Source organism: Malaclemys terrapin, chromosome 4 (genome assembly GCF_027887155.1).
Source record: "Malaclemys terrapin pileata isolate rMalTer1 chromosome 4, rMalTer1.hap1, whole genome shotgun sequence".
NCBI lineage: Eukaryota > Metazoa > Chordata > Testudines > Emydidae > Malaclemys > Malaclemys terrapin.
In genome coordinates this window covers 84,677,958-84,705,474 of record NC_071508.1, presented here as the reverse complement: position 1 = coordinate 84,705,474, position 27,517 = coordinate 84,677,958, and the positions used below count along the sequence as shown (strand labels likewise).

Genomic DNA, 27,517 nt, shown 5'->3' with positions numbered 1-27,517 from the left:
CCAAATACAGAACAGAAATATTTATTGAACACTTCTGTCTTTTCTGCATTATTATTGACAATTCTATCATTTCCATTTAATAATGGATCGATAACCATCTTAGGATTCCTTTCAATGACCACCTGTGAAAAATTTAGTTTAATTGTCTTGCCTAGCATCACATAAGCACTCTGACAGAGGTAGGGATAGAATCCAGATCTCCAGGGTAGCATTCAACTGCCTTAATTATGAGACCATCCTTCCTCTACCTGCAATCCTCTGCCTCATTCACTACACACCTTCCAACTTCTGCAACAAATGAGGCAAGGGTCCTACAGATAAGAGATTCCTTCACTACACAACCACAATTCATCCCCAGAGCAGGTACATCCAGTGCACTAAATGAGGCAGGGATCCTTTGGAAAAAAATCATATGTGGTCATGTAATTAAAGACTATCATATTGACATCCACATGGCTCATGAGCAGGGTTGCAATCTTTAGATCCACTGCACAGACCTCTGCCACGTGAGCTAAAAGAATAACTGGTAATGACACTGGAGGGGAAAGAGACACACATTGCCAGTGGGTTTCACAGATATTTGCTAACAGCAAAGGAATAGTGAGACTCAGGAATCGTAGGTTCCACTCCCAGCTCTGGAAAGGAGCATGCTCTAGTGAGCACACAGACTAGTATCCTTATTTTCCTCCAAGCTTGACCACCCCATCCCTCCAACCTGTCCCAGTTCTGTCTATTCCCCACCCCTGGCTCCTTGTCCTTCTCCCATTCTCCTTCACTAACCAGTCCCAGTTTCCACTTCTCAGGCTTCTCATCCCACTCCAAGTCTCCTTGACCAGCCAGTCTCCATTCTCCACTCCCTGCTCCTCATCCAATCTGTCTCACCTCTTCCTTCCCCACCATTGGTTCACAGTGCCAGTCTCCCTCATTGGGCTCCTCATATAATCTTTGTCTCTTCTCCATGACTCTTTGATTCCTCCCTCCCTGACTCTTTGCCCCAGTCTCTTTGCCCAGTCATTCCCAGCTCTCCCCCTGCACATAACTCCTTACTAGATTTGTCTCTCCTCTCCCCACCACACACTGGTTCATAGAGTCATAGAATATCAGGGTTGGAAGGGACCTCAGGAGGTCATCTAGTTCAACCCCCTGCTCAAAGCAGGACCAATCCCCAACTAAATCATCCCAGCCAGGACTTTGTCAAGCCTGACCTTAAAACTCTAGGGAAGGAGATTCCACCACCTCCCTAGGTAACCCATTCCAGTACTTCACCATCCTCCTAGTGAAAAAAGTTTTTCCTAATATCCAACCTAAACCTCCCCCACTACAACTTGAGACCATTACTCCTTGTTCTGTCATCTGGTACCACTGAGAACAGTCTAGATCCATCCTCTTTGGAACCCCCTTTCAGGTAGTTGAAAGCAGCTATCAAATCCCTCCTCATTCTTCTCTTCTGCAGACTAAACAATCCCAGTTCCCTCAGCCTCTCCTCATAAGTCATGTGCTCCAGCCCCCTAATCATTTTCGTTGCCCTCCACTGGACTCTTTCCAATTTTTACACATCCTTCTTGTAGTGTGGGGCCCAAAACTGGACACACTACTCCAGATGAAGCCTCACCAATGTTGAATAGAAGGGAATGATCACATCCCTCGATCTGCTGGCAATGCCCTTACTTATACAGCCCAAAATGCCGTTAGCCTTCTTGGCAACAAGGGCACACTGTTGACTCATATCCAGCTTCTTGTCCACTGTAACCCCTAAGTCCTTTTCTGAAGAACTGCTTCCTAGCCATTCAGTCCCTAGTTTGTAACAGTGAATGGGATTCTTCCGTCCTAAGTGCAGGACTCTGCACTTGTCCTTGTTGAACCTCATCAGGTTTCTGTTGGCCCAGTCCTCTAATTTGTCTAGGTCCCTCTGTATCCTATCCCTACCCTCCAGCGTATCTGCCACTCCTCCAAGTTTAGCGTCATCTGCAAACTTGCTGAGAGTACAGTCCACGCCATCCTCCAGATCATTAATGAAGATACTGAACAAAACCTGCCCCAGGACCGAGCCTTGGGGCACTCCGCTTGAAACCAGCTGCCAACTAGACACGGAGCCATTGATCACTACCCATTGAGCCCAACGATCTAGCCAGCTTTCTATCCACCTTATAGTCCGTTCATCCAGCCCATACTTCTTTAACTTGCCGGCAAGAATACTGTGAGAGACCGTATCAAAAGCTTTGTTAAAGTCAAGGAATAACACATCCACTGCTTTCCCCTCATCCAGAGACCCAGTTATCTCCTCATAGAAGGCAATTAGGTTAGTCAGGCATGACTTGCCCTTGGTGAATCCATGCTGACTGTTCCTGATCACTTTCCTCTCCTCTAAGTGCTTCAGAATTGATTCCTTGAGGACCTGCTCCATGATTTTTCCAGGGACTGAGGTTCCTTCTCACGATCTCCTTATCCAGCTGGGCCCAGTCTCTTTCCTTCTCCTCCCCATGGTTCCCAGTTTTCTTGTCCAACCAGTTCCTGCTTCAGTCCCTTCCCGCACCCACCCAGTTGCTGGTGAGTATTTACTTCAAGTTTCAATTACTTCAATTGCTTCAAATATCACCAACAACTACACACCACACAACAAAAACACCAACCCAGGAACCAAACACTGCAACAAACCACAGTGCCAACTCTGTCCACATATCTATTCAAGGGACACGATCATAGGACTTAACCACATCAGCCACACCATCAGGGTCTTGTTCACCTACACATCTACCAATGTGATATATGCCATCATGTGCCAGCAATGCCCTTCTGCCATGTACATTGGCCAAACTGGACAGTCTCTACACAAAAGAATAAATGGACACAAATTGAAATCAGGAATCATAACATTCCAAAACAAGTAGGAGAACACTTCAATCTGTCTGGTCCCTCAATAACAGACCTAAAAGTGGCAATTCTTCAACAAAAAAACTTCAAAAACAGACTCCAACGTGAAGCTGCATAACTGGAATTAATTTGCAAACTGGATACCATCAGATTAGGCCTGAATAAAGACTGCGAGTGGTTGGGTCATTACGAAACCTAAACCTAATTTCCCCCAATACTAATTTCTCCCTACTGTTACTCACACCTTCTTGTCAATTATCTGTAATGGGCCACTCTCTTACACTTCAAAAGTTATTTTTCCTCCCTTGTTATCCTGCTGTTAATTGACTTATCTTGTTAGACTGATCTCACACTTGGTAAAGCAACCCCCATCCTTTCATATATTTATACCTGCTCCTGTATTTTCCACTCCATGCATCTGATGAAGTGGGTTCTAGCTCAGGAAAGCTTATGCCCAAATAAATTTGTTAGTCTCTAAGGTGCCACAAGAACTCCTCGTTGTTTCTTCTAGATCAAATGTGTGTTAAGATAAGAATGTACCTGATGTGTAAATTTCATGAAAACTAATGAAGGATTTTTGTTTCCTATTACATTACCTTTTATATTGTGTATATCCCCCTGTGACTAATTCATCAAATGGGAATGGAACCTTGGAAATGCTAATGAAGGATTTAATGGCTGTAACAGGAAATGCTAATTTCAAAGCAAGGGGAGATGGAGGAGTAAAGACACATCAGATTGCTTTCTGTGTGGAAAAGCTATAAATATGAATTCAAAAAAGGATCTAGTATCTCTGAACTATTTGACTTTGACTGAGAGACTTATGGAAAACTAGCAAATTACTACATCTCTACTATCATTGTGGACTTACAAACTTAGACTTATCTGTTAATGTATTTTATCTGCTTTAATTCCTCAATAACTCTCATTTCTTTTTCTTAGCTAATAAACCTTTAGTTAGTTTACTAGAGAAATTGGTTGCCAGCATTGTCTTGGTGTAAGATCGAAAGTATTCATTGACCTGGAGTAAGTGACTGATCCTTTGGAGTTGGGAGTAACCTAGTATCACAAAGTCCAGTTTTCTGGCTGGTAAGATACGCTGGAGAGTCTAAAGCAGTTGTCCGTGTCTCCATGGTAAAGCTAATATAATGATCCAGGAGATTACATTTGTTACTGGCTTGGTAAAAACTATAGAATATACCACCAGTTTGGGGGGTCCACCCTGTTTTCTGACAGTCTGACCTGAGACTGGCATTCACAGTACTGAGCCATTCCAGAACCCTACTCCAAAGCATAGGTGAGCTGGAGCTGTCTAAAAAAAAAAAAGGCACCAGATTTTTTTTAAACATGGACAAAAAGCTTATTTTCTCTTTTTAGCTAAAATTTCCAAAAAAATTCTGCTTGAGGCAACCATTCAAAATAGAAAATTTCAGTCTAAACAGTTAAAGTTTGGCCAAGTTAAAAGCAACTGAAAAAAGAGTCTTGTAATGCTAAGTGTCAGACAACCTTAATAGACAGTGCTGCTGACCCCTCCGACATCCTCTCATCCAAAACCATATCTTTTTAATATGCTAATTTACAAGGGACCCTCCTGTCTATTGTGCAATATAAATTTAAACATTTTTGATGTAACCCAGCAACTCCATGCACAAGCTATACATATTCAGACAATAAAAGGACACCTGCATTTACCATGTGAATTGATATAAAAACTAGCCAATAAGATTGTAGATTGATATGATAAGGAGTAAAAACAATGAAGAAGACTCTTTTCTTACTTAGTCCATTTCTAAGGACAAATATTTCAACAATCGTAAATCAACTCTCTTTACAAGATACCAAAAGCAATTAGAATAGTAAATTAGCCACTGATCAGTCAATACTGGTATTTAGGACTACTGGTGCACAAATGACATTTTGGCAAACTTTTAATACTTTTTTATTAATAGTTCTAAGACTTCTGACACCCTCCATTTACATTTTTGTTTAACATTGTGAAATTAAATTCTCTCCTGGTCCAAAGCTGCAAATACCAAGTTTCAGTCAGAGGCAGAAATTTATGGCCAGAATTCTAAACCTCTGTACGGAAGGTTTCTAATGGAAACATGGACAGAACTCTGAAATCAAGAAAGGACCAGACAGCAAGTACAATACATACCTCAAAACACTAGATTAGTTCTGATACACTGAAGAACTTTAAATGGTGAAGTTTTGTTTTCTTTTAACCAACTGTAAATGGTTTATATGGAGTTAAACAAATCAAAAGGATGAAATAAATAACACAAGCACACAACCCTTAACTTTTCAATTCATCCAGTGTCTCTGTAAATTATTAGAAGCTCCACGAATATTAATATTCTGTCTCCCTGTTTCTAAGCAGGGCCATAAGCATGGTCTCTGGATGGCTCACAGCCAGCTCAAATTTACCATTTTAACAACTAAAATCAAATTAAAAAAAAATAAAAGACAGAAATGAACATCTTCCAGTATAAACTTTATAACCTTCTTCTTTGCCAGGGAACTGCATCACATTTTCCCTAAATATGAATAAAAGTGTCATTAAATACACACTTTCTTGCAAACTTCATATTTTTCCTGGCTTCTTTTTAGCTCTATAAATATCATTGGGTGCGGTAATTTGGGATACTACATTTGCACACAATTTTTAAAGGCACAGATGCAGGGTTTTTTAATTTTCTCAAGATAGCCAAATGTCTTGATATTTTACAGAGTAAACAGAATCCAATTCCTCTTAAGCTAGGGATAAATTCTCCCCCTGACATACGCATAACTCTGACTGAGAAGGCAGCTATACAAACCATAGAAATTACAGATGGACAAGACCTCACATTTCTGAAGTCCCGACAGCAGTTTACTCTCTTATACTTAATCTATTTCTGTTGGTGGAGCCTCTCTGACATCACTTGGCAAATTTTTCTGTTCTCAAATTGATCTTACTATTAGAAGCTTTTCTTTATGTCTGAACTTTGCCTTCTTTCATTCAAAGACATTACATCTTGTAATACCACTTTGATCAACCTCACCCAGTCCTGGTATGGTACTGAAGCTCTTGTGAGTGGTACTGTAGGCTAACTGATAAGCCTGGGGCCTGGTGCACTTTCACTACCTTCCTCCCACAAATCTGTGGGTACTTTAACTCATAAAGGAAGGACACTGCTCCAGAACCCAAACTCAAAATCACAGCACTTGGGCCTGGAAGAGCCAATCTCCATTTTAGACTCCACAAAACTGAACAGGAGAGGCAGGAAATTCACCATCAGCAGGTAAGATTCACCAAAAAGCACTGGAAGTACCGCTTTAGACGACAGCGTCAAAAGAAAATTATGGAACTAAATGAGCCAAGTCTAATTGAAGCAACACAGATAACAGCCTTACAAAAAAGCTAAAGAAAATGAAACATTGAAAAGAAATGGTAGAGAGAATCTTGTAAAGCCATCTCTAAAGTCTGAAATAAATATTAAGGAAAACACAATAAAGTCACCAACTGAACTGTCCAAATAGAATGATTTTGTTTTCACAGATGTGCTTATGGTAACTGGCTTGTCCATCCCTGTTAAAACGTCATCTGTTTTTCATCTTCCTGTCATTTTCATGCTTCTCTGATTTTATGACTTGATACTGTGGGCCAGAGACTTAAAAAAAAAAAAAAAAAAAAAAAAAGGAAAAACTTACTGGTATTGAAAATTCCTCAGCCAAGTACTTCAATAATGATGCTTCTCTAGCCAGAAAGTTACTTCTCTCCATCAAGTTTCCTTGAAGTTTCATATCAAACTCCTTTCTGACAACTGACGCAACAGAGTCAATTATTACAAGCTTAACCTTCTTAGAAATGATTTCTTCTTCCAAAGTCTCAATCCTTAAAAAAAAAAAAAAAAAAAAAAGTATTGACTTAGGTGAAGCCACAACATCAGACAGCAGGATGTTAGTTGTATACAGTTAACACAAAAAAAAGAAATATTTTATAAGCATAAACCCCCTCTGTCAACAGTCACCCTTACTGGGTTATGGAGATGTGGAAGGGGAAAGGAATCCTGCTCCATAACCACTACCATAGCTCTCAGGCTGCCATAGCTCCTGTACCCCAAAGTGCGCCCTTCAGAGTGGAGGGTTGGAGGACCCATATAATATGGATCTGCTCTGTCCCATGCAGTCATGGGAGTAACCAGAGTGATATGCATGCACAGAGGCTGTACCCTGCCTCCTCTCTCACATAGTAGAAACATCCCATTTCTACCACCGTGGGCCCCCTCTACAGCCACAGGGCCAGGTCCCTTTCTACATACTTGTAATGTAATATACATGTCAAAATATATTTGGTTAATAATATGCTAATAGTTCATCCGCTCTGATGGGACTGTAGGTAGTATACAGCACAAATACTAACATCTGCAGATACACACAAGAAGAATGGCAAGATGTCCTTGCCACATCATAACTTGTCTTCATAACAATGTGTCATCACAAGTTGACAAAGTAACATGGCAACACAGGATCATCATGTAAAAGCCTTCCTGGCTGACAGTCATGAGTGGGGCTCCTCTCTCTATTTGCAGCATCTCCTTTTCTTCCTCCCTCATAATGTGGGGATGGGAGGAAGATACTCAGGAGGAATAGTTGGGAGGCACTTCCATGATTTTGCTCACTCTACCCTAAACTGAGCCGGGTGCCCATCAGACGCACAAACTCCATAAGAGCTACATCTAGGATTATGAAGGGATTCCTGCAAACCACGTTTTGCTGGCTGTGTATTAGAGGTTACTGCATTATAAAAATAGCAACATTGATATCCATTGGTCATACACTAAACGAGACATCTCAGAAAGCTTTTTCAAAATCTTCAGAATAAAGACAATGTGGGATCAAATACATGCATCAAGATGCAGGGTTTTTGGTGGTTTTGCACTAATTTTATCTAGTCAGACTTGCCTAGCTATTGAAATGTAAAGGCCCAAAGAAGTGAACTACTGTACATAAAACTTGAGGTGTAGAACATACTCATTACAGACCATTCAGCAATGATGGGCTTCTCATTGCACTCCAAAGCAAACAATACCTTTTCAGCACACTGTCACAGGTGAGCTCCCGATAGAGATGAATGCTACGGGTCATTGAAAACAACTTTTCTTCTGTGCCAAAATAATTAGGGAAACGGTGTTCTGCTATCTCAACCAACCTGTTAAAATTCAAAAGGCACATCACTGCAAATTCTGGGCTAACAAGACAGCAACCTTCCTGTACCATTTCCACCACCCCCATAAATTCAAAGGACACAAAGGAAGAGATATTTGATGAACTAAATAGATGAAGGATGAGCAGATGTAGATTTAAAGCTAATAATATTTGACTTCCTTTTCCAAGGAGGAAGCACATTCTAGCGGCCAGAGTGGCGTGCTAGAAGTCAGGGGATGATGGTTCTATTCCCAGCTATGCCACTGAATCGCTAGTGAAGTTAGGCAAGACACCACTTCTCTGTGTTAGCTCCTCTATGAATAAAATAAAAGTACAGTAATAACATTTCCCAAGGGGAATTGTGAGGTTTAGTTACTAACGGCATGTCTACACTACAAAAATAAGGCAACCTAACTTAGGTCAGCACATAGCCGCTACAGTAATTACATCACTGGTGCGTGTCTGTATTTTGCTCCTTGTGTAAGCGGGGTGTGTCTTTACCGGGAACGCTTGAATTGATTGTACTGTCAGTGAGGGGCATTGTGGGATGGCTTCTGAAAGTAACAGTCAATGTAAGCAATTTAGTGTCTACACTGACACTGCAGCGACCTAACTACATTGACTTTGACTCTACGCCTCTCATGGAGGTGGAGTTATTAAGTTGGTGTAGCGGGGCAATTATGTCAGCAGGAGCAAAATTTTAGTGTAAACACTTACATAGTTAGGTCAATGTTAATTCCCTTGCATTGACCTAAAACTGTAGTGCAAACCAGGCCCGAATTAAATGCACTTTAAGATTCTTGTACAAAAGTCGCTACTAAAGTGCAAAGGATTATTGCTGTAGTTCTGCTTATCAATGATTTGCATTTAAGTAAGGGTATTGATGATCCCAGATCATCTTCTCTTCTGCCTCAACCCTGTAGTGAGGTCATAAAGCTGAGTTTGTGTCATCACAGAAATTTCTTTGGCAACAAGCTGATGTCATAAACACAAGATTATGACATCACTGCAACATCCAGTAGACAAAAAGGTGGAATTGGGGGGAAGAGGTCATGATTCAAATGCAAATTGGTAACAGCAGCACAGATATGGAGAGAGTTCTTGACCAAGTCAAATGCTTTTTCATGTATGGGCTGTTTTAAAAGTTTGCTTCAGCATGAAAATCTCTCAAATGACAATTCTCTGATTTTGCCACTTTCCCTTTTCTGCTCTAGGCATTAACATGTCCTTTTAAAAATTGGGTAATTTATTTTTCAGGCCACAGTGAAAGATCATTAGATGGACAGCTCCAGCAAATAAAATCCTCAGTTTATCCACAAAACAGACACAATATATTCAACCAACCAAGAGGTTACCGGAGATGACTGGCAGGAGGTTGTGATGGGGCATTAAGACAGGTCCTACACCATCGTATTGCTTCACATAGGTCAGCGTATCTCAATCTTTCTGATACCAAGACTGGCTTCCTGCCTTCCTAACCTGCATCAGGGAGACCTCAGGGAGCAGCACCAGTCCATGGACCGGTCATTAAGAAACACTGATATAGGTCACTGAACAGTTTTCAAATGACAGTAACTTTCAGACACTATTGACTGATTTAAATGAGTGGCTTAGGGTACGTCTATACTTACCTTTGGGTCCGGCAGTAAGCAATCGATCTTCTGGGATCGATTTATCGCGTCTTGTCTAGACGCAATAAATCAATCCCGGATCGATCCCGGAAGTGCTCGCCATCGACGCCAGTACTCCTGCTCCGCAAGAGAAGTACGCGGAGTCGACAGGGGGAGCCTGCCTGCCGCGTGTGGACCCGCGGTAAGTTCGAACTAAGATACTTCGACTTCAGCTACGATACTCACGTAGCTGAAGTTGCGTATCTTAGTTAGAAGTGAGGGGTTAGTGTGGACCAGCCCTAAGAGATGAAATATTCTATACCCCATTAGCAAGTCCCTGGCCCATTCAGTCCATTAGTTGTCATTGTTAAGATTGCAGCTGCTTATTACCATGCTAGTAAGTGCATCTCATTAATTGTTCAAACCAAAAAATCCAGAGCACCATGAATGTTTTTCATCTGGTCCCGAACGTTATTACACCGCTACCTCGATATAACGCGACCCGATATAACATGAATTGGGATATAACGCGGTAAAGCAGTGACCCGGGGGGTCGGGGGGCTGCGCACTCCGGTGGATCAAAGCAAGTTCAATATAACATGGTTTCACCTATAACGCGGTAAGATTTTTTGGCTCCTGAGGAGAGTGTTATATCAAGGTAGAGGTGTATATTCAAAAGCCAGGCTCTGAAGAAGAAAAAAAAGCCCACAATCACAACTCTGAAACTAAATAATTCTCAGTTATCAGAGGCAAACATTTTCAAATTCAGGTGCTTAAAGTTACTCAGGCACTTAGGTGGAAGTGGCATGATTTTTAGAAATGCTGAGCTCCCACAAATTGAGTCCTTCCAACTTGCACTGACTTCAGTGCAATCACCTTTGAAAATCAGGCCACATTTGTCTAGGTACCTAAATATGGTTTTAGGAGCCTAACTTTAGGCACTGGTGTTTAAAAGTTTTGATCCCTATGACTACTGTAATTGTTTTGCAATTTTCAAAATGAACAAGGAAGAGAAACTGTTTAATTTTGCTAGGTAGTATTTACACTCCACACACTGTATGTGTGAAGAGAGGGACATCTGGTGGATGATATTTTTTCCCCCAAACACTTCACTGTTGAGATAAAAATCATATAAAATGTTTTCCTTTGTTTTACAAGAGATCACAATATTATTAAAACTGAAGCTATTTTGGAAATGTTATGTTACTTTTCATTATAATTTGTGCTTACTTTATTTAAAAATAAACTCTTAATTGAACCATTAGGTTAGGCATTTTCACATCTTGACTAACAGCGTAAAATCTTACTAAGATAACCTTCTAAATTAATCTCCTTCCTCTATTTATTACTAAGACTACTTGCTGCATCTAGAAGTTCAGAGCCAACTTTTCAGGGCAGAGACCTTGACTTTCAATTAGCCCAGTATATTGCACAGCACATTTTGGGCACTGTAACAATATTCAATAATAACTTAATCACTCTGCACAACAACTAAACTTAAAATTGATGCAAGTTGGGTGCTAAGGAGGAAGTACCATGAAAAAACAACAGGAAGTGGTAAGATAAAGTAAGGAAAGTCCTTCTGTTAGCTTTTCCTACTTCATTTCAGGTAGGATTGAGTTAAATCAAAGTGAATGAAATCACCAATTTTGATCATGATTTAAATCAGCAACCAGGATATCTTGGTTTAAGTAAACAATTTTAACTTATTTTGCATTTGTACTTATTTATTTTCTTAAAGAAAGTTTGTTTCTCAATGGTTGGTATAATTTAGAACTTCTTTTTGCTTACCAGGAGGATACACTATATCTGTACACATTTAATTAAATTTTTATAGGTTAACATACATGTATTCAGATTCTTAATTTTTATATTAGAAAACGACTGATTCATTTCTTATTTACAGAATGATTTTTTTTAACTCATGATTTGTGATTAGCTGCATTTGGCTGAAAATCGGAATTTATTTAAAAATACACAAAACCAGATTGTAAAATTATTTTTATTAGTTAAAACTATCTTAAATGTCCTGGATACATAAGGAAAAAAGTAAGTTTATAAAAACATGTTTTGCTTTTAAAATGAACTAATTTATTAAACAAAGATAATGTTATCTGTAATTAGTGAATTGAATTGATTGTAGTCACAATGTCCTTCAAGATTTTAGAACCAATAAATCTCATTCTCTCACACCTCATTTTAATTCATAGACTGGATGAGGAGAACAAGCGTTCCTGCTTTTTCAGCGGTTTCTGAACTTTGAATGAACTAGTCATTCAACTGATCTAGCTGAATAAACTGGCACGAAGAAATTATTCTCTTTGCACCTACAAAAAAAGCTACCGCTGTCAAAAGCTGGTTTGGCATTCAACAAACTCTGGTTCCAGGTTTTTAGTCAGTGATTTTCACCAGCCAGGGGTCTGACTTTCTTTACAACTTGGACAGCAAACATGTACTGCTTCACTATTTTTTTTAATTTCAATTATATGGTTTTAATAGCTTATAGTAAATTTAGACCTTAAAACAGTATCATAAATTTCAAATTTAATTTTAAATAGATTTTTAAAATGTATCTAATTCAATGTAAATAAAAGATAACCAATTTAAATCAAATACTTTTTATTTTTATCCATCCTGCCTCACCTCCTTCGGCACATGAGTTACTCTCATTTACAGTTTGAAAGCTGATGAGAAGACACAGGCTTCATTGCAAAAACATGTCAATGACACCTGGATGAATCTCTCATTTTTCACATATGCAACCATGCCATAACAAGGATATCACAAGACCATCAGGAGATCAACACCTGGATGAGAAGCAGCTCAAATTCAACTCAGGGAAGACCAAAGGAATACTGGTCAAAAGGGGAAATTTCACTCAACAACCTGAGACACTGGCCTCCCCCACAAGAGAGGGCATCCCTCCCTGCTCTCTTCTGTTTGTCAAAGTGGAACAGAGCTTCGGGGTCTTGTTCAACTCATTATTAACCCAAGGTCCTGTCTAGAGCAGGGTAAAGGCATTGTTTTCTTCACGTTACCTAATACATTTTAAAGGTGTTCAACTCTTCAACAGAAGGTGTTAAGTGATGCCTACAAACGTTAAAATATATTTGCTGACATATACATTAGTTCTAAAACACCACTATTTTCTTACTCTGGACAGGGCACTCTTCATAAGGAGTGCCGTTATCATATGACAGCCATTCAGTGAGTGGTCTGGATGAAACATTTGCTGGCTTCAATCCACCTCCTACAGGAAAGGTGTCCACATCACAAAAAACACCAGTACACTTAATCTAAAATGACAGCCTTACTGGGAATTTCAGGGAGATGTAGTTAACGTTTGCACAGCACAGTGTAGGTGCAAAGTTCTGTAAGAGCTAAGGATTATTATTCATTATGAGAGGCCAAGGACTGAAAGGAGCTTAACTGTATTCCCTGAAGATCAGGGTTGAGATGTTTTACCCAGACAGGGTGGAAAACCTCACACTGCCTTTGGCTTTGGTTTCCAGTGTTTTTCACAAACCATAAACATAGTTAAAGAAAGAATAAACTGAGAAAATGCTTTTCATACACTCACTAGACAAGTATAGTACAGATTCCTCACTCACTAGCTGGTTACTTTTGTACTGAACTGCTACAAAAAATAAGAGCATAACTGAAAACAACTTTAGTTTACTGTATTAACAGATGTTTTCATCTACCTGTTCTAGTGCCAGCTTGTTGATGAAGATGCAGAATATCCACTGCATTGATATGGCTTTTTATTATGATTTATTATTTACGATTGCATTATAATTTAAAATGATGCAAACTGCTGCAGAAACTTGCAACAGTGCATTGCTTAGGTACCCAGTGGTAGGGTTTATCAGGGTGAAGGTTCTATGGGCCTGCTTAACGGGGGAGCCCCAACTGCTGCCAAGGGGATGCTGCATGCCAGGCTCCCGCTTCCCCCCGCAATTCCCCTATCCCCTTTTCTTCCCCATCTCATCCCCCTCACCCACTGCCTCATCTGCCTCCCCTCACTCCCACATTCCCCTTCCCTATTCCACACCCCCTTTCTTCCCTACTGCCTCTTCCCTGCAGCCCCTCACCCCACTCTCCCTTACTCAGCCCCACCACAGGCACTCACTATTGCACAGAAAACAGGAAGGCTCTCAGCACACAGAAGGGTAACATGACTGGCACTAGGACCCAAGAGGCAGCATTCAGCTCCAGAGTCAGCATCCCTGAGACTCAGCCTCCTTCAGCTGGGCAGGTCTGCACTTGCAGAAATGAGGGAGGGACAGTGGCACGTAACCCCGTGTATGCCCCCATGCCTCACCTCTGTTTGGGAGAGGCAATCCCCAGAAAAAACATGGTCATCCCTTCTGCGCAGCTTCCCTTTGCTTCCCTGCTATTTTCTGCAGGGAAGCACAGCAATTGTGCAGAGGGAGGGGCTTTTTCTGCAGGCACACAATCCCACAGAATTCCCCCAGGAGTAAGTTAAGGGTTGGGCACCCAGAGAGTTAGTACTCCACAAGCTGGGGTGTAAATCTACAGCCCACAAACCTGCCAGTGGACCTTTCTACCATGCACTAAAAGCTCCCTAGTGCACTTTGTTTAAACAGTAGTATGTCAAAATCCACTATGGAAAGCAGTAGGTTAAAGTGCACTAACTTTTAATGCATAGTAACATCGTCTACATCATGGTCAGTTGTGGGCAACAAGCCAGTGCACTGTAGATTTACACCCCAGCCTCCCATGCACTAAGGATATGTCTTCACTAGTAACGTTAAAGCGCTGCCACAGAAATGCTTTAACATGGCTGTGTAGTCGTGACACTGGGAGAGAGCTCCAGGAGGGAAGTGGCTCCCAGCGCTGGTGCACTTTCTACACTGTCACTTTACAGTGCTCAGGGGGGTGTTTTTTTCACACCCCTGAGTCAGAAAGTTGCAGCGCTGTGAAGTGGCAGTGTAGACAAGGCCTATGTCTCACTAGATATGTCCATGCTGGGGAAAAAAAACCCTCCTGCAGCAGAGCCCAGGTCTACAGACTCGGCCTCATGTTACAGCACTAAAAATAGCCATATAGATGTTTCCACTCAGGCTGGAGCTTGGGCTCTGAAGCTCAGGGAGGAGAGCAGGGGTTTCAGAACCTGAGCAGGAACAGTTACACCGTTATTTTTAGTGCCATAGCATGAGCCCCAGTCTGTAAACCCAGGCTCTAAGACTCACTGCTGGGGAGGTGAGGTGGAGTTGCAGCATGTGCACACCCAATGTGCACAAGTCCATAGAGTGAACTAAGCTGTCATTCTAGAGAACCGGCATAAGAATAGACCATGAAAGTTTTTCAGAAAACAAACCTGCCTGAACTAAAGTCTTTCACACCATCTGATCAATTCCTAACCAGAAAGACAAAAAGAATGTCTCAAAGGGGGGAGGGCGGGGGAGTTAGCCAACTGCCTGAGAGTGTCTTTTTCATGAAGCATGGACCAAAGCCTGTGGCACAGCAGATACAGTATATACTTCCATTTCCCCTATTCCTAAAATACAGCAGGGCTGTGAACATTATCCCTGACTTTCTGATACAGTGAATTTTTGTCTAGATAAAGACATTGACAGGTAAGGTTTTCCCTGCTTATCTATTTTTTTAAAATTATTATTAAATATTCTTGATACTTGCCCTCTTTCATCTGACATTTCTAGAACAGGTATGTTAAAGTGAATTTTGGAAAGGACTGAATTCCACTTTTATGATGGAACATATTTAAACTCAGTATTACATACGATCTTCAGCTCTCTGTGGATTTCCCATGCATGTCAATGTGAGGTTTGATCAAAGATCAAATGTAGACTATGGCCTGTCTAGTTTAAAAAAAAAAACAAAACAAAAAAAACACTTAAATACATTAGTCTCTGTTAAATCACGTTTAGCATTGGTCAGTGGAAAAATATTCTCACCTTTAGAAACAATGCTATTTCTGCAGTGTTTCTCACCCTTCCCCATTCTCCTCTCTCTTTCTTTCCCACTTCCATATCAGTGTGTGTATGTGTGTCGCATTTTTCCTTTCTTCATTCTGCATTTACGTCACTGCAGCAACTGCAGCCCCCACTGAGCTTCACTCACACCCCATTCCCCACCCCCTGACAGTATGATCTGCAATGAAAGTTAGTGCTTATATGCAACTGATCATCGTCCAAGTTAGATATTAATATTAATAGAGGCAGTGGAATTCATACTTCTCAGTGCAATTATTTCAGACCATCTGTAGACTCAAAGAGAACACTGCATCAGTTTGCACTAATTTCAAACATCTGCAAGGTTAACCTGACAACCATGGGGGCTAAAACCTTACTGTGACACTTCCTGGAAGTACCCAGAGTTGTGAGGCATTTTGCTACCACCTGTCCCTGCCATGGGTCAGCTCCCTAACTCCACCGGCCACTGGCAATATGAGCACTCCCTTCTAGGCCTTGCAGGCCTTGCTCTCTCTCTACAGGTTAGTGATTAGTGTGCGCCTATCCTCAAGCCTTCCAAGCGTCTCCCTGGAGTGTTCAGTCCCTGGTCTACTGGACACTTGCAGTGTTCAGAGATTTGCTGCTTCCAAAAAAAAAAAAAAAAAAAAAAAAAAAAAAAAAAAAAAGTACATCCCATCTTACTAGTTCTGCCTCAGATCACTGCTCCACTTAACACGCAGCACTTAGATTTGTTTTTTAGTGAAATCAAGTATAAGTTTATTAATAAAGCATAGAGATTCAAGTAATAGCAAGTAGAAGCATTGGAAACAGTTACATATAAAACAAAGTCATAGCATGCATTCTAGACCTAGACTTAATTAACAAGATACCCTCCTGTCTTGCAGAATATTGCTCTCCCCAAATCTTTGCAACATTTCATAGTCAGATTAGTTGTGACCCTCCTTTCATGAGACAGACAAGCTGTCAGCTTGCCTCCTAGGTGAAGGATCCTGTGCGTTTCCTTGTACCCAGATATAGACCCTAACAATCCTTTGTCAATTTCCTCTCCTATAGATTTCACAATCTCCTCTCTTGCCAATACGCAAATAGGCCTATATTGTGATGCATACAATACATAGAAATGACCAGACAAGGAGATAGGTTAATTAATTAATATATGGAAAAATACCTATCTCCTAGAACTGGAAGGGACCTTGAAAGGTCATTGAGTCCAATCCCCTGCCTTCACTAGCAGGACCAAGTACTGTCCCTGACGGTTTTTTAGTTGTTGTTTTTTGCCCCCAATCCCTAAATGGCTCCCTCAAGGATTGAGCTCACAACCCTGAGCTAACCCTCCCCCGCTGCTGCCTCCTGACTGAAAGGAAATTTCTGAGGTATGTGACCTGCCTTAATGCCAAGATCCTAAGAACACAGATTTTAATATCGATACAGACACCTTAAATATTATCTGTACATACATTTCACAATGATTGTGTCAACCAGTGGGCTATTGGCTCTCAGTGGAGACTGCACATGCCACTCTTTGGTGAACAATTATGCACATATCTGACCCATAGATCCCTGTAAACCCATATGCACCCCCTGTGGTACCAAGAAGTACCTGGATCACACTTTTTCCTTTTCCTTTTTTCTTTTAAACGAAAGCTTGAGATGCTGGAGATCTGAGTTGCAAATACACATACTTCAGATGCTGAAGAGTCAGGCCACCTGAAATACATCAACGGTGGCACATCCAGCACACAGGCCGAATTCCTGAAACCTCTTATCTAGAAGATCTAAGCAGGTCATTTTTATTTCTCTCCTGTATTCAAAAGATTCATTTAGTGAACCTCTGCGTCCCAAAAGTTTCCCTGCTAACTCCAGAAACTAATATGCAAAAGGAAAAAAAATTGGACATATAGTTTTTTAGTTGCAAACTTTATTACATATTATGAGGCAATGTCCAGTGGATAGATCAGAATGTCACAGACTATGCACTTTAGTTTCCCCATTTGCAAAATAGCTCCCTATCTCACAGAGCTGTTCTGATGCTTAATTAATTTACACTTGGAAAACATTTTAAGGCTGTGTGATGAAATGCGCTAGAGAAACTGAAAGTATTATTTTAGAACATATACTTCTTACCTTTCAGCACCAAATGCAGACTCTGTGTCAATGTATATGACAGCCCCATCTAGTCCTCCCATGCTGATAGGCAGAGTAGCCAGTACACTCATCATAAGACAAAACTGAGTTTTGCCACAACCCGATGGGCCAGTTACCTAAAAAGAAAAGTATTCATATAAACTAGGGGTATTACACTCATTGGGAGAAAGGGCCTAATTCCATTTTGAATTATGGTCCATGGGCCAGAATAAGCAGTTAGGACTCCATGCACCCCTCTTCAATTTACAACACAGTTCCCACTGATATCAATGAGGAGTTTGCACAAAGATTAGGTATAGCCTTTATGTGGTAACTAAATTTGTCAGTTTTCATTTGTTCATTATTGTCATATTCAGTATCACTCGGTAAGAAAATACACTAAGCTTTCGGACCAGTGGTATTCCTGCCTTTTGTTTCACTTCCTTCCCATCTTCCTTTTTCTATTTCTCTCCCTTTGCTGTGTCACTGTGAGTCTCTTATGTTCTTCCCTCTGCATTGCCTTCCCTGCAGCAACTCCCAGTTCTCTCCTCAATGGGTTTCATTCTTATCCCCTTTCCAGCTGTTAAAATAATCAGCAACAAAATAATTACTGCTGTTACTGAAGTTACTGAGCTTTAGAACTGACATTCCAGTGAGATTATAAAGGGAGTCAAGGTGTTCACAACCAGAGTCACTGTTTCAGATAGACATCACTAGATCAGTTACACTCAGGTCACATTTGGAAGCCACTACATATGTACATCAAGCAGCCTGTATCTGGTCAAAGGGCTATATGTTTGACACTCCTGGTCAGGGCCAGCTCTGGCTTTTTTGCTGCCCCAAGCAAAAAAAACCAACAGGGGGAGGAGTGGGGGGGGAGGAGAAGAGAGAGAAGGGGAGCGGCCAGGGCTTCCTTCAGCAGGGCGCTCGCCGCGCCGCCTGCCTGGAGGGCTCCACGCCGCTCCGGTCGACAGGGAGGGAAGGACACGGGCTGCCCTGCCGGGCTTGCTGCAGACCTGGCACCGGCTGGGGCAGACGGAGTGCGCAGCCCGCTCCCAGCAGGGTGCTCTCCTCCTCCGCGCCGCCAGCCCCTACAGGGCGGCCGGAGCACCGAACCAAAAAAAAAAAAAAAAAAAAGGATTGGAGGGAAGCCGCCCCTTAGAATCTGCCGCCCCAAGCACGAGCTTGCTCGGCTAGTGCCTGGAGCCGGCCCTGCTCCTGGTCTAAAGAAATAGGGATGAATAATAGGTTAAAATCAATAAATTTGATTTTTTGGATAAAAATCAATTTAAAAAAATATCAAAAAAAGGACTTTTTTTATTTAAATTGAATTTTTTTGATAAAATGCTTTTTGAGGAAAAAACCTATCTATAGATAGTTTTAATTAAGATACTTTACAGCTCAAAGATATCTCATCATGGAATAGGGATTATAAATTCTAATTCTATAGTATGAGACAATATATTCATGTAATGTTTAAGAAAAGTTTTGTAAATGAGTTCCAATAGTTCATGGATTAGGGACTAAATCTTATGGAGTTCCAGGGATTTCTGTATAGATTATTTAGGTTAATCTTTCTATCTAGCCAATGGGACTCAGTGCTCAGTCTAGAAGATACCATCACAGACGCTTAGTTTTGCAGTTCTCAAACTGTGGATTTGTCTCTCCAGAGATAACATGCTTGTTAACAGCAAAAATGTTTTAAAATAATATATAGAGGTGAGAAATAACAGACCTCAACCCTATTGTCCCTCTGCAAATTTGTGTACACTGAGTCAATCCCTTACCTCTCTCTAAAAGTGCAAAGTTTCAAAAAGTTCAATGAATAGAAGATTGTTGAGGCTGGAATAGATCTGGACAAGGAGAAGTCTGGAGATAAATGTGAGAAGCGAGAGACAGGCAGTAGAAACAAAAGTGGAACTGTTTGAGCAGCATATTCCAGAAGTCTTGAGGTCTTTCTGAGTGTAGCCTTCATTGATTTGAGATCTACCATACCATTCTCTCACTAGAAGGGAAAACCTATAATGGCAGCAGGCCGTAAAAGAGACCCGGTTTGGGAATATTTTAATGAAGTTCCTCTACCTGCGGGTAAGACAGGCATGCGTGCAAAATGCAAATAGTGCAACAAAGAAATGTAAGGCCTGGTTGCCCAAATGAAAAAACATCATGAGAAGTGAACATGCAGGATCTTCAGGTTGGTAAACTTCTTTATTTCTTTATTTCATACTTCTTTCTTAAGGACTGCCTGTCTTCCTTCTGGACTACTCTTGAATTCTCATGTTTGAGCAAAAATATATAGTTGTTACTCTATGGTACTAGCATTTTAGATGCAGTTGTGATAAAAAATGAATAGCTGAAATAGGCAGATCTTCCTTTTACAATTTCACCATTAAATTAGTACTGAGTGTCAGTGAATGCAATGAGTAATACTAAATGAGCAGTATGGTAACAATAATGAAATAACTGCATTGACTTATTTTGTTTAGGAGAATCCTTCCTCAACATACAGGAGTCTGAAGACTATTCACCTTCAAGATCACCATCATTTTCTATAGTTTCAGAGTTATCTGCCAATGATAGTGTTTCAGTCACATCATGTATGTCACACAGCCACAGTATATCACCTGTAGCAAAAAGAAAAAAAATCTCCATCATCCAGAAGAAGCTACACATAGATAAATTTGTGATAAGAACCAGCAGATACAAAAAGAGGTAATTAATGAAAAAATTGCCCGGTTTGTTTATGCAACAAACTCTCCTTTCCGTATGATTGAGAACCCACACTTCATTAACATGGTTCAGTCATTAAGACCAGGATACAGTCCACCCAACAGAGCAGATGTCGCAGGCAAATTGCTGGATAAAGTGTATGAAAGAGAAATTGAGCAGTGTGCAAAAGGTCTAAAGGGTAAAATTGTTAACCTGAGTCTTGATGGGTGGAGCAATGTCTACAATGATCCTGTTGTATGTGCTTGTGTGACAACAGAAGAAGGGAATGTCTTCCTTACAGAAACAATTGATACATCAGGAAATGCGCACACAGAAGAATAATCACAAGTAGCAGCAGAAAAAGCTATAACAAACTGTAAAAAAAAAATTCAAATGTCTAGTACCCAGCTTAATCACAGACAATGCTGCAAATGTATCCAAGATGAGAAGAAGTTTAGAAGAGTGTGAAGAGAGTCCCAACCTAATAACATATGGTAGCAGTGCTCATTTGATGCACTTCCTAGCCAAAGACGTCAGTGTTCCAGAAAAAAAGGCTAACATTGTTGAAATTGCAAAATACTTCCGTGACAACCACTTTGCAGCAGCTGCTCTGAAAAAAGTGGGAGGAACCAAGCTAACTCTCCCACAAGATGTGCGATGGAACTCAGTAGTGGACTGTTTTGAGCACTATATCAAGAACTGGCCTAATCCAATGACAGTTTGTGAACAAAATCGTGAAAAAAATAGATGGCCCTGTCACAGCCAAAGTTCTTAACATTGGGCTTAAGAGAAATGTTGAACAAATGCTGAGTACCCTGAAGCCTATTTCTGTAGCCTTGAACAAAATGCAGGGAAATAACTGTTTTATTGTTGACCCTGTTGAAATTTGGAAGGAACTGAGTCAGATCTTAAAAAGAGAAATATGCAATGACAGAGTTAAATTACAAGCATTAAAAAAAAAAAACAGATGGGACAAGCACTATCTCCAACTCATTTTCTTGCAAATATTCTCAATACTCGGTACCAGGGTCAAACCTTAACTGCTGAAGAAGAAGAGTTGGCTATGACATGGAGATCCAGCAATCATCCCTCCATAATGCCAACTATAATAAACTTCAGAGCTAAGGGTGAACCATTCAAGAAATACATGTTTGCTGATGATGTTTTAAAGTAAGTCACATCAGTGGACTGGTGGAAGTCACTTAGGCACTTGGATTCAGAGACTGTTGAAGTGATAATCTGACTTTTAACAACAGTAGCTTCTTCTGCCGGTGTAGAAAGAATATTTTCTTCCTTCGGAATAATTCATTCCAAACTGAGAAATCGTTGGGGACCTGAAAAAGCAGGAAAGCTTGTTTTCCTTTTCCAGCTTATGAACAAACAGGAAAATGAAGGTGAAGGTGATTAGCTGCAGAAGGCAATAATTTAAGTTTCTCCTGTTGACCTGGCTGACTGTCAATTTAGTTAAATGAAATTTTTTTTTAATTATTTAAAAACAATTTTAACAAAAACAAACCTGATTTTAAAAAACTTGAATGTTTAACTAAATTCAAAAAATTCATATGTTTGTTTTGTTAAAATATTATATGCTTGCTGTTAAAGAAAAAAATCCAGAATATATAACGTTGTTTTAGTTAAATAAAACAATTTAAATGTCTGTCTGGTGATGTTATTCTCCTAATACAGCATGGCAAGAAAATCCTCCAAATATTCATGATTAACCTTTTGAATTGGAGATATTTATGAAGTCATTGGGAGGTGAACTATCTGCTTCAATTACCTTTGGTAAGTGAAATAACCGAACAATCATTAATTTTCTGATACAGTTGTAAAACTAATCTAAAATGTTTTCAAAATAAATCACTTTAAAAATGTAGAGTGTGTACCTTCTAAAAATGAAACCTACATCTATCTCTGAGTTGTGAAGAATATGTATTAAGGTTATAACAATCAACAAGAATGCACTTTTATGTAGAAATCCATGATTAAATCGAGTCTTCCTGACTATCCACCCTGGTTAAAATTGTACACACAGCATGGTCTGGTGGTCTGAACCCGGTACTCAGAGTCAGGAAGAACAATAGGGTTCCCCTTCCCTCATCTGCCCCTGACTCGCTCTGTGATTTTAGGCAAGTCACTTAACCTTTCTGTGCTTCAGTTTCACCCTTTTAAATTGGGATAATAATTACCCACTTCTGTAAATCACTTTGAGAACCTTAGAAAGTGCCAGAGTATTTTTTTATAAAAAAATATTAATATTAATAAATTAATTTGTTCAGTTTGTGCTGCATTTGTTATGTCACTAGTGCTAAGCTCCCAGATCAGTAGCATTTCAATGCATACACCATTCAAACAGCCTCACCAGCCTGTTATACATTAGAAACTAAGTTCAAATTATGGTCTATTTACCATGAATCAGTCAGGAGCCTGACGAATGCATATAGTTTGCATAAAATGATTCCAGCATGCAGGTTCCAGGATACAATGCTACAATTTGATCTGAGTGAAAGACCACCAGGATGAAGAGGCAGCATTATATGCTGGGACCTCTAGTCTCAGGGAGCATGATCTTCATATTGAAGATAACTTGGCAGTAGGCTGTCCTATGCCTGCAGCAGACCTTAAAGAGATCATAAAGAAATGCTGGGTCTTACTGTTGGATAATTGTAATTGGTTTGAAATAAAATGCCTAACATGACTTCCCATTTGGCAAATACCACAACTACCAAAACCAAGACTTCAATATTCAGAAAAAACCCAACCAGATACACCAAAAGTATTTTTATAATCATCCAGAAATGCACACAAACTATTATCAATGCAAAAACCACGGGATCCCTAAATACACTACCAGCCCCATTTTAAGCAGCGTCATGACTTAGAAAAAACAAGAAACTTGCAGAAAAATACCTTGGGATCAGGGTGGGTAAAAATTGATGTTTTTTTAAAAAATCAGATTTATTTTATTTTAATTGGATTTTTTTATTGTTATTTAAATCGTAATACATTTTTCTTTTTAAAAAATTAATGTTTTTAAAAAATTTAATGAAATTCCCATTTAATACAAAATATGTGAAGGCCTAAACTTAGTATAATCTCTTAACACATTTAAATAAAAAATAAATATGCTCGATCCATGAGCTTCTATCAAAAACTTTAGGTAAAGGCTGCTTTTCTATACAAGAGAAAGAATCAAGGGAAAAACATCAAACTTTTGAGGTCAAGCTTTGTAAATATGGCACAATATGTTGTGTGCTTTAAGGGCTTGATCCTGAGGATTGTGCTACTGGGTGCAAGAGATTGGCAAAATCATCCAGGAGATGCCATCATCTATCTCATCAGGATCATCCCCACCTGAGTAGTCTCGTACTCCTATTTCATAGCTTCTCCCTACTTGAGCTCTGATTGGCTCATTTCTCAAATTACGTATTTTATGACTCCATCCATCATTCACCATTTTCTAACATACTAAAATATACAATTAATAAGAATCTGAAAATATTAAACTATATAATTGCTTAAATAAATGTATATAGTTATAGTGTACGCTCCTACATAGCAAAAAGATTTAACAAATATAGTCTAGCAGTTCTATGTAGTTGTAAATCAACAGGTTATAATGGTTATATTAACCAATGAGAATGCATCTTTCTTTAGAAAATAACTGAAGTACAAAAGGAAAAATTAACTAAAATTGATTTAAATCAAGGCTTTCTGCTTGATGATTTAAATGCTGATTTAACTGAGTCTGCAAGCCAGGGTAACTTACCCACTTCAAGCCTTGACTTGAGGGACACACATTGACCATTACTAGTTTAGGAGCAGGCTCTATGTTCAGTGAATGAGGGATAAGAGTCATCCATATATCGATGGGATTAGTAGCCCCTTGCCAGTATGTGTCTAAACTGCCAATTATCATATTGGCCAGGGCTGCCACTTTTTTTTTTTAAGTGAAAAACTGTTTACATTATGGCAGGGCCAATGCACCTCTTCCAGACAGAGAAAGTCAAATAACCCTGCCAGAAGTTTCTGACTGAATGGGGATGGGAAGAGGAACCTCATTCCCCTGTTAAGTTACTGTGTTTAGATAACTCTGTGGACAGGAGACAAGGAAAGGAGCTCATGAAAGTGTTTGCAGTTTGAGCCTTTCCCGGAAGATGCATGAGAATTGACATAATTTATTTCTTTAGTTACTCAGGTAGCCAATCCAGGAGAGAAAGTCTGGATATCTACAGACAGGTCTGAAAAACAATGATCTAAAACAACATTCTAAAGGAAAATAAACAGGGAAATTATAACGATCTAAAGGATTTATACGGGGTTCAAAATTGCAACTGGACAGCTTGAGGGATTTGATATGAGGGTACACTATCTTCCCTGGTTGAATCCAGCCCAGATAAGTACTGAGTACAAATTATTGCCATTTTATAGATGTTTGGAGGCCTCTGTAAAATGAATTGGCAGATCTCAGTCCAGTTCCTAGTATGCCATTTTCCGAATCACAAACAGCATCACCACAACGGCAGCTGAAGTAAAGATGCTAATGACTGAATGGGCTGTGAAGACTGATTTCCCCTCATCCCTAAAGCTGGTCCTTCCAGGTCAAGGCTGAAGTCTGTTAGAGCAATGTGAAGAAGCTTGTAGTGCTATTTCTTATGATGTATCTGTTCTGTGGATAAACAACCGCCTTCTCTCCCCAAGGATGGCAATCTTTCACTTTTTGCCAGTACCACATTCACTTAATAGGTATTTAAGTGGGATGTAAAATAATTCAAAACCATTCCACACTGACAGTTTGCTAAAAAACTAGAGTAATAGAAATGGGACTAAATTTAATAGTGCAAAGTGCAAGGTCATGCACTTAGGGACTAACAAGAATTTTTGCTATAAATTGGGGACTTATCAGTTGGAAGAGAGAGAAGAGGAGAAAGACCAGAGTGTATTGGTTGATCACAGCATGACCGATGTGATGTAGAAATGAAAAAGGCTAATGAAGTCCTAGGATGCATCAGGCGAGGTATTTCTAGGAGAAATAGGGAAGTGTTAGTACCATTATACAAGGCACTGGTGAGACTTCATCTGGAATACTGTGTGCAATTCTGGTCTCCCACATTTAAGAAAGATGAATTGAAACTGGAAAAGGTACAGAGAAGGGCTTTTAAGATTATCCAAGGACTGGAAAAACCTACCTTATGAGAGAAGACTCAATGAGTTTGGCTTGTTTAGCCTAACCAAAAGAAGACTGAGGGGAGATATGATTCTCTCTATAAATATATCAGAGGGATAAATACCAGGGATGGAGAGGAGCTAAATTAAGCACCAATGTGGACACAAGAACAAATAGATATAAACTGGCCATCAACAAGTTTAGGCTTGAAATTAGACAAAGGTTTCTAACCATCAGAGGAGTAAAGTTATGGAACAGCCTTCCAAGGTGGAGCAGAGGGGGCAAAAAACCTAATTGACTTCAAGACTGAGCTTGGTAAGTTTATGGAGGGGTGGGATGATTAGACTGCCTACAATGGCATGTAGCCAATCTGTGACTGCTAGCAGCAAGTATCTCCAATGACTGGTGATGAGTAAGGCTACGATTTTATCATGGACATTTTTAGTAAAAGTCACGGACAGGTCACGGGCAATTAACAAAAATTCACAGAAGCTGTGACGTGTCCCTGATTTTTACTAAAAATGTCCATGACAAAAAGGGGGAGGGAGGAGGGTCCAGCACCATGCCCTGCAGTGGCTGGGAGGGACCCCCATCTGTGGTGGCTGGGGAGCTGCGGGGGATCCCACGCCACCCAGGGGTAGCCTGCAGCTTCCAGCCGCGGCGGGTTGAAGTCACGGAGGTCTGTGGAAGTAATGGATTCTGTGACTTCCACAACCTCCATGACCAAATTGCAGCCTTAATGTTGAGAAACTACACGGGGAGGGCTCTGAGCTACAACAGAGAATTATTTCCTGAGTCTCTGGCTGGTGGATCTTGCCCACATGATCAGGATCCAATGACTGCCATATTTGCCATCAGGAAGGAATTTTTCCTCCAGGGTCATATTGGCAGAGATCTTGGGGGTTTTTCACCTTCCTCTGCAGCATGGGGCACAGATCACTTGCATGTTTAAACTAGTTTAAATGGTGGATTCTCTGCAACTTGAAATCTTTAAATCATGATTTGAGGACTTCAGTAACTCAGCCAGAGGTTGTGGGTCTATTACAGGAGTGGGTGGGTGAGGTTTTGTGGCCTGCGATGTGCAGGAGGTCAAACTAGATGCTCATGATGGCCTTTGTCTTTTTTTAAGTTTGGTTTTGAAATCAAGAGTCTGCCCTGATAATAGAGATTTCAGAACTACAACAGTGTTTAATGTGTCTGTACTTTTAAAAAAATACACTTTTCTTTTTCAGTACATTATATGTTATTTTCCCAGGCACATCTGAACAGGGGTTTGGGGGGGGGAGGGGTTGTTGGGGGGTTTTTTTTGGGGGGGGGGGAAGGGGGAGGTGAGGTCTTAAGTAGTTAATTCTCCTTCAGCGTTACCCAGGGGATTAAACATTCAAATAGCCATGAACAAATTTTTCCTCAAACAATTTGGTCAAAAGTTCTGATATTTGACCACTAAATGTCAGTTATGATTTAATTTCTAACCTAAACCCCACCAGTGATTTGGAGAAAAGAGTCAGAGCAAGAACAGTGTAAGTCATTTGCCTCTGGCACTCAAAAAGCAAGGACAAGATTTTGCTGTAGAAGATACCACTGAAATCCTCTCATGATTCACGTATTCAAATTCCAAATTTCAAACCACCATTGCTGTTGCATAGCATAAGAGGAATGGGAAGAGAAAACAGCAAAATCTTTAGCCACACCAACTGGGAAGCACATGCTCCAAGAAACATGCTTTGTGAGGACTTCTCCCAAGCTTGAATGAACTGTCTAAAACCAAAAGTATCTCAAGTACAACATTCAGGTCAACTGTGCCGTGGCCCAAGAAGTTCAAGTATGTGGCTCACAGGGATAGAGGAGGCTCAGATCAGAGAGATTACAGGTTGCAGGATCACTTG

General features: G+C 40.2%; 1 protein-coding gene across 4 annotated transcripts in view; it reads right to left on the bottom strand.

Annotated features, from left to right (window-relative positions):
* RAD51B (RAD51 paralog B) overlaps nucleotides 1-27,517 on the bottom strand; it is a 606,119-nt gene that overhangs the window by 563,154 nt on the left and 15,448 nt on the right. For all 4 annotated transcript variants that reach the window (XM_054028316.1, XM_054028318.1, XM_054028319.1 and 1 more), the window contains 3 exons: nucleotides 17,756-17,892; nucleotides 7,946-8,065; nucleotides 6,565-6,748 (listed from right to left, as the gene is read on the bottom strand). In XM_054028316.1, coding sequence (XP_053884291.1) covers nucleotides 6,565-6,748; nucleotides 7,946-8,065; nucleotides 17,756-17,892 — 441 coding nt within the window. The remainder of the gene's footprint in view (nucleotides 1-6,564; nucleotides 6,749-7,945; nucleotides 8,066-17,755; nucleotides 17,893-27,517) is intronic.